This window comes from Rosa chinensis, chromosome 3 (genome assembly GCF_002994745.2).
Source record: "Rosa chinensis cultivar Old Blush chromosome 3, RchiOBHm-V2, whole genome shotgun sequence".
Classification (NCBI taxonomy): Eukaryota; Viridiplantae; Streptophyta; class Magnoliopsida; order Rosales; family Rosaceae; genus Rosa; species Rosa chinensis.
In genome coordinates, this window is record NC_037090.1 from 11,932,417 (window position 1) to 11,941,054 (window position 8,638).

General features: G+C 38.6%; 1 protein-coding gene across 1 annotated transcript; it reads right to left on the reverse strand.

Moving 5' to 3' along the window:
- Positions 1 to 3,869: 3,869 nt before the first annotated feature.
- LOC112193205 lies at positions 3,870 to 6,520 on the reverse strand. Its single transcript, XM_040515834.1, has 2 exons — positions 6,071 to 6,520; positions 3,870 to 5,085 (listed from the first exon to the last, which is right to left on the reverse strand). The coding sequence occupies exon 2, from the start codon at positions 5,082 to 5,084 to the stop codon at positions 4,035 to 4,037; it is 1,050 nt and encodes a 349-aa protein (XP_040371768.1). The 5' UTR covers position 5,085; positions 6,071 to 6,520; the 3' UTR covers positions 3,870 to 4,034.
- Between the last annotated feature and the right edge of the window lie 2,118 nt (positions 6,521 to 8,638).

Sequence of the window (8,638 nt, forward strand, 5' to 3'; positions counted from 1 at the left end):
TGCTACACCAAAACCTTGCCTGGTAAACCCAGTGGGCAAAACCCGTGGTCGAAGGGAAAAGATGAGCAAATGCATATATGTTGAATCAAAACATCTTCAGGATGGAGCGACCATGCTAAAGATGTGCCTCGTTAAAACCTTGCCAGGTAATAAAACCCAGTGGGACAAAATAACCCTGGACGAAGGACAAAAGAGTACACGATGGTCAAGTGGGTATGCTTCTGGATACTCCCCCTGATTCAACTCCTCCTGAAAGTTACATGTTAGGTAATTCAGATAATTTACGTAGACCAATACCTTGTACATGCTTCTGGAATGTAGATTTTGGTAGTGACTTAGTGAAGAGGTCTGCACGATTGTCTTCAGATCGAATCTGCTTGACCTCAATCTTCTGATGCTCTTGTTGTTGCTGATTGAAGAAAAACTTTGGTGCAATATGTTTGGTGTTGTCTCCTTTGATGAAACCTGTCTTCATTTGCTCGATGCAAGCTGCATTATCCTCGTGGATAGTGGTTGGTTCATCAGTGGTGGAATGCAGTCCACATGTGCTTTGAACATGCTTTGTGATGGCTCTCAACCATATACATTCACGTACTGCTTCGTGAAGAGCTAGAATCTCAGCATGATTCGAAGAGGTAGCAACAAGGGTCTGTTTTGTAGACCTCCAAGAAATTGCCGTATTCCCAATGGTAAAAACATAACCAGTTTGGGAACGTGCCTTGTGTGGGTCTGATAGATAGCCTGCATCAGCATATCCAACAAGGCGAGCATCATTCTGAGGATCAAGGGGGTTTGATCCATTTCTTGATGCATAGGGATAAAATAAGCCCATATCAATCGTACCTCTAAGATAACGAAAAATATCTTTTATACCATTCCAGTGGCGGCGTGTTGGTGCAGAGCTATATCTAGCTAACAAGTTCACAGAAAATGAAATGTCTGGTCTAGTGCATTGAGTCAAGTACAATAATGCGCCTATTGCACTTAGATATGGGACTTCTGGTGCCAATATCTCTTCGTTATTATCTGCGGGACGAAACGGATCTTTCTTAGGATCTAGACTTCGGATGACCATGGGTGTGCTTGACGGTTTCGCTTTATCCTCATTAAAGCGTCTTAACATCTTCTGGATGTAGTTTGATTGATGAAGCAGAATCCCATCAGCACGGTGCTCAAGCTCCAGGCCGAGGCAGTAATTCGTTCTCCCAAGATCTTTCATTTCAAATTCAGACTTCAGGTGCTTGGCGGTTTCTTTGATCTCTTCAGGAGTACCAATCAGATTCATGTCATCGACATAAACTGCCACAATTACAAATCCAGAACTTGTTTTCTTAATAAATACGCATGGGCATAGTTCATTGTTTACATATCCCATCCCAATCAAATATTCACTTAGACGGTTGTACCACATCCGTCCAGATTGTTTCAATCCATAAAGTGAACGCCTCAAACGAATGGAGAGGGTGTTCCGTGGTCTAGAACTATTTGTATCGGGTATCTTAAGTCCTTCAGGAACTTTCATGTATATCTCTGTATCAAGATCCCCATAGAGATAAGCTGTGACCACATCCATTAGCTGTATATTCAGTTTTTCAGAAATTGCCAAACTGATGAGGTAGCGGAATGTTATAACATCCATTACAGGAGAATATGTCTCATCGTAATCAATCCCAGGGCGTTGAGAGAATCCTTGTGCCACTAGACGAGCTTTGTATCTTACAATCTCGTTTCCCTCATTACGCTTCCTTACAAATACCCATTTAAACCCTACAGGTTTAACATGTCGAGGTGTGGGAACGACAGGCCCGAACACTTTTCTTTTTGTCAAGGAATCTAATTCAACCTGAATTGCTTCTTTCCATTTTGGCCAATCGTCTCTACGTTGACATTCATCAACGGAGCGAGGTTCGACATCATCGCTAGTTATAATTTCAGTAGCTACTGCGAATACAAATATATCATCGATGATAATCTCATTTCGATTCCAAATCTCACTTAAGCATGCATAATTTATCGAGATTTCTCTATTCTCGAGAGTGGGTTCAAACGTTGGAGCGTCCCCCAACGTTGTCTCTTCTAGGACGGACCCATAATCTGGAATTATCTCGTGAGATGGATTAGTTGAGATCGCGATGTCTAGTGGATTCGTTTGTGCTGGTTTTACCCTCTTTCGGGGATAGGAATCCTTCGAACCTAGTGGTCTACCTCGCTTGTGGGCAGAGACATGTGATTGGTTAGCCGCCATTGTCGTACCTCGTCCATCCGGGACAATGCGTCCTACAGGGACATCTATTCTTGCAGGCACATTTGCAGCAGGTATATGTGATCTCGTCACTTTAGCTAGATCAGAGAAAGCGTCTGGCATATTTTGGGCTACACTCTGTAGATCTAGAATTCTTCGCACTTCATTATCGCATTGCGCGGTTCGGGGATCAAGATGAGACATAGTGGGGACATTCCATGTCAATTCACGTCGTTCATCAGGAACGGTAACGTTCTTATCTCCTCCTAACGGCGGGAAAACTGTCTCATCAAAGTGACAATCCGCAAATCTAGCGGTAAAGAGATCGCCTGTCAAGGGCTCTAAAAAGCGTATAATGGATGGGGATTCATAACCGACATATATGCCCATCCTTCGTTGAGGACCCATTTTTATACGTTGTGGCGGTGCAATTGGCACAAAAACTACACACCCAAATACACGTAAGTGCGAAACATCAGGTTCGTACCCAGTCACCAACTGTAACGCGGAATAAGGTTGGGTGGCAATGGGCCTTAGTCGGACCAACATGGCTGCATGCAAAATTGCATAGCCCCACGCAGATACTGGAAGCTTGGTGCGCATTACCAAGGTCCGTGCGATCATTTGTAATCTTTTAATGAACGCTTCTGCTAGACCATTCTGGGTGTGAACATACGGAACTGGATGCTCAACATTAATCCCAAGGGACATGCAATAATCATCAAAAGATTTTGATGTAAACTCTCCGGCATTATCAAGTCTTATGGACTTGATTGGATAATCCGGGTGGTGAGCCCTTAATTTAATGATCTGGGCAAGGAGTTTAGCAAAAGCAGCATTTCTTGTGGACAATAGTGTAACATGTGACCACCTTGTCGATGCATCAACCAAAACCATGAAATATTTAAATGGTCCGCATGGTGGTTGGATAGGTCCACATATATCCCCTTGTATCCGTTGTAGAAAAAGGTTGGAGTCTTTTTCAGTCTTTGCATATGATGGTCTTATATTTAATTTTCCCAATGAGCAAGCTTGGCATAATGTGTTACTGTACACAAGATCCTTATTGGTAAGGGGATGCCCGTGGGATGAATTTAGGATACGGCGCATCATACTTTGACCTGGGTGTCCCAAACGGTCATGCCAAAGCAAGTAGTTGCTCGAATTGGTTAGCTTCTGGCTGGTTATGTGATTCGCCTCAATCGATCTAATGGTAGCCATGTAGAGACCACTCGAGAGGCATTTTAGCTTCTCCAATGTCCGCTTCCGGCCATACAAATTGGAGGTTATGCAAAGATATTCCACTCCTTTTTCCTCAGTGGTTTCAACGTGATAACCATTGGCTCGAATATCCTTAAAACTCAATAACGTTCTTCTGGAACGTGGAGAGTATAGGGCCTCATTAATGGTAAATTCAGTACCATTGGACAACATAAATTGGGCTTTGCCATGGCCCTCTATTAGGTTGGATTGTCCTGATATAGTTGTCACAGAGGTATGAGTAGGCAATAAGTTTAAAAAAAACTTCCTATCTTGGAGTATGGTGTGCGTAGTAGCACTATCAGCCAGACAACAAATTTCTCCACAAGACATGCCTATTCATATATTTAATTCAATGGATCACATGTATGAAAATAAATAATTTTATTGAATTAAACATCCAAACATAACAAAATTATGCAAAACTAATATTCCAAAGATCACCAAAGATAAACTGAAAAATAGAAAGCATTATTCATAACAATAACATAGATATGGCACAAGTGCCTATTATGTCCATGTCCTCGAGTTTTCAATCCTCGATGTATCCATTAGCTGCTTGGAAATCAGTAATCTCCAAGGTGGTATCCATAGGGACTGACTCTTCCACAAGGTTGGCCTCTCGAGTTCCGCGTCTGGCGTGATACTCTCCTATCTCTTCATCTGTTGCACGACAGGTGCGGGACCAATGGTCAGTGCCTCCACATCTATAACATAGATTATGCTGATTTTGAGGGCGACGGGCCGGACCAGGGTTCTCTCTAATTTGAGCTTGTCGGACTTGGGCATTTCGGTTTCCACCACGTGGGCCTTGTCCACGTCCTCCTCGACCCCTTGGGCCATTGCCTGGGTGGTCGCGGTCATATGGGCCATTTCTGGGTCCATTTCTTCGTCCATGCCTTGGACGTTCAGACCTTCTTCCCCTTCCACGGCCCCGGTTCCTCCTTCCACGATTATTTTCGTGATGGGCAATAATATTTGCTTCAGGCAAAGGAATTGCTCTAGTACCGGTGGGCCTTGCTTGATCATTCCTCAAAAGTAGGTTGTTGTTCTTTTCAGCGAGCAACAGGATGGTGATTAATTCAGAGAATCTAGCAAAGTTTCTTTCCCTGTATTGTTGCTGCAGGACCATACAGGAAGGAGGGAAGGTGGAGAAAGTTTTCTCCAGTAGGTCAGCTTCTGTGAGCTCTTCTCCACAGAATTTTAGGAGTGACCGAATCCGGCAGATTTCAGAGTTATACTCATTGACAGTCTTGAAATCCTGGAAGCGTATGTTCTGCCAATCGTGTCTTGCTTCCGGCAAGTAGATGGCTCTTTGATGGTTGAATCGCTCTTCTAGAGCGACCCAAAGAGACCGTGGGTCCTCTTCAGCTAAATATTCCACCTTGAGTGCTTCCTCCATATGTTTCCTGATGAAAATCATAGCCCTTGCCTTCATGTCTTCAGGAGTGATGTTGTCAGCAATAATCGTTGATCTCATCTTATTTGCAGTCAGATGGAGCTTGACATCTTGGGTCCATTTGAGGTAGTTCCTTCCGGAAACTTCCAAAGCGACAAAGTCAAGCTTGTTGAGATTTGACATTCTCTACAAGGATTTAAAGGACAATAGTTAGTGCCATGGGTAATGACTTCCATAAGCAATCAATAAGAACTTCAGGTTCTATAACATGATACTAAAAATCGGATTAAACATGTATAGTGAATTTGTGAAGGAAACTTCAAGTTCCTTATATGGTATTATCGAAGCTACATGTTCGATACATGTGAAATATTATTACTTAGTTCTTTCGGTAACTCCAATTGAATACGACCAGGTAAGAAGATGAGGTTTAGGTGGAGCGAGGCTCGCTTAAGTACACAGCCTCATTGAATCTTACCTAGACATCGCATCTAATTGGATGAGCCTACTTGGAAAGGTTCATAATCTTTCAGTGTTGTCGAAACTACAGGTTCGATACATGTGAACTTCTGGTTCAATATTTATGTATGAATTTTTGGTTCAATGTTTATGTGTGAACTTCCGGTTCATTAAGTACCTACATTCCTCACATATATATTCTAATGCAAAGAATTTAAGCGGGTAAAATATTTAAATTTAATATGAGCAGGTAAAACATTATCATAATAAATAATGAAGGAAAGATGTATCATTATCACAAAGTCCAAACAAGTATATATAGATATTCGTCACAATATACATGAATTGATAGCTAAATTAAAAGCTATTGATTTTCCTCTTTCTTTCTTTTTTTTCAATCATGCCAATTATAATGCAAGAGAAATAAGTGTCTCTCATAGAGGATTAAGTTAAACTAGATGCTTCAACAAAAGTCATAAATTGTGACTGCAGTTCCTACTGAACAACAGTCAAAAAACGAACTGAAACACTAAGCAAAACTACCCAGAAAAATATGAAAATTTACAGAGATGTACTAAACATATAAGGGCTCCAGCATACAAAATTTGGTGAATTTTGGAGTTGAATTACTATTTTAAATAAATACTGGAACACAGAGATCAGAAGGTAAAATGAAACAGCAAAATAGGTTTTTGTTTGGAAAAACCTACTTGGTTGTAGAGCTTGTAGAGTGATGTTGATTGAATGATGAACTGCCTCTTCTCTGCAACCCAAGAGTTATTCACCTCTTCTCTTGTCAATCTGCAATCCGAATCCTGGAGCTATTCGTGCTGATAACGTGTTGTAAAATGAAAGTGAAAGTGTTTCAGGAAATGGATAGAGTTTTGCTTCAATGAACTTGAGAGAGAGAGAGAGAGAGAGAGTTTAGATGCAGATAATAGGTGTAGTATTTCTGTTTTTCACCATCTTTCATGGATGAGAAATGGACTACATATATAGTGGAAGATAAGGAACATATAGCCTAAAGTCCTCCATAAAACAAGGACCCCTAAAGTCCTCCATAAAACAAGGACCCTTAAATTCCTCCTTAAAACATGGATCCCCTAAAACTAGGAAAGAGAAAAGCATCTTCTAATATACAACAATTTACATGATATAGCCATAATAATTTACAACACTAAGCACAACTAAGAACCTTCTTTTCTTCGGTCGCAAAAAGGGGTCCTTAATCTTTGAAAAAAAAGAATGACGAAATCTACGTGCAAATCAATGGGGGTTGAAAATGAAAGAATGATCGTAAAATGTAAACAAAACAAAAATGAAAAGAGTGACAAACTCTACATGAAAATGAAACCTGTTATGTCACGTACTATTTTTTTTCTAGAGAAAGGGCAGGTACTTTTATTGAATAGCATTCAAGGTTACACATCGCTTCAACAATGAAATCAGGAGGAAGTAATCCCCATGAACTAGAACTTGTAGACTTTAAAGTAAACTTAGCTAAATTATGAGCCACTTCATTGATTTGACGGTAAGCATGACTAAACATAGAACCTGAAATTAACGCTAATCTCTATTATTTAATTTCCTACCCAACGGATCAAGCAAGGTTGAGGACCGGCCAAAAGATTCTCATAAAAAAATAATAATAAAATGGAACACTCTTGTGTCCTAATTTTTGTTAGCAAGAGTATACTATTCAAAAAAATTAAATCACTTTCGCCGACATGTTAATAGTTGGTAAAAATCTCAAAATAAAAATAAATAAATAAAAGGGAAAACTAACCTTCACTGATGAAATTTTACAGCAAAAGGTTCCCATCAAAAAATTAATTAAAAGGAAAAGTCTTGTGCCAAACAAATTTCATTGTCCAGACCATACTATTCTTTTTTTTTTTTTTCGTTGGGGTAAGACCATACTATAAAAAATGGGAAAATTATAAAGCATTTTTTTTCAACAAATAATTAGTCGGTTAAAACCTCCCAGTTAAAAAGAGATGAATTTTTCTCAATGAAATGTTTATCCAGAAAAGACGAAGAGACACTCTTGTGCCGACAATTTCTTCGTTACCTGTCATAAAAATGTTAAGTATAAACCACTTCTTTATCATTATAAAAATATAAAAATGGACACAGACTTACTAAGCATCTCCAACAGCTTCCCTAAAATTTCTCTATTATAGGGAAGCAAAAATTAAAATATCCAAAAAAAATTCTGCTCAAACTTCAACAGATTCTCTATTTTACAGATTCCATAATTCTTCTCTAAATCCTTCCCTAAAATTTTACAAATTGCTGTAAATATATGGAATTTTGTTTTCTCTCTCATCACTATCTCTATTTTAGGAATAATTATAGAGAATATGTTGGAGCAAAACAGCCAAATTTTTCCCTCAAATGGAGAAAAATCAAAATATGAGGAATTTGTTGGAGTTGCTCTGAGTTGTCATAAAAAAAATCTCTACTAAAAGATGAAACTCCATCCTTAAATATATAGAAGCGGGATAAGAGCGAGCTCATTGCTCTTACCCGAATTTATTGAAGTAAGAAAAATGAAGTACAAAGCAAGGGGGGCTATACCAAAACCTTGCCAAAAGAGAAGGACCAACAAAAAAAGAAGTACAAAAGCAAACAAAACCAAAAGAACCAAAACTAACTACAAATTAAACAGTAGCACTAGAACTTCACTTTGGTACCGTGAACAAAGAATTAACCTAAGCCCCCAAAATAAGAGTTGAACACCCAAGTAATTTCTCTGCACACCCATCCTTTTTTATTTCATCTTTATTAGAGATTTTTTTTTTCGATGACACCTATAACCAAGGTTTCAAATTTCAGTTTCGGTTTCGATTTCGGTACTTCAAATTTAAGAAAATTTCGGAGAAAATTTCAATTTCGGTGGAAATTTGGGTTAAAAATGAAGAAATTATATTAATTACATTTATAAAATGATATTTTTGAATGAAACTTTTACATGGACTAAACTAACTTATAATAAACCTATTTACAATGTAGCCTCTCTAAAATTATACATTTATAATAAAAATATATTTAATATGTAGGAGTAATTAACTAGTACTGTAGTAGGTTGCTAAACTGGTGTTTTTACTATATGTAATTATAATTGTGCTGTATATTGAAAATGTGAATGTAATTTAGTTTTTTTTTTTTTTTTTTATGGTTGGAACCCAGTTGAATTGTCATTGTTCCACAATATATAGATCACTCGACCTTGACTAACTCAAACCTAACTAAATGGCGTACATGTTGAATTGTCA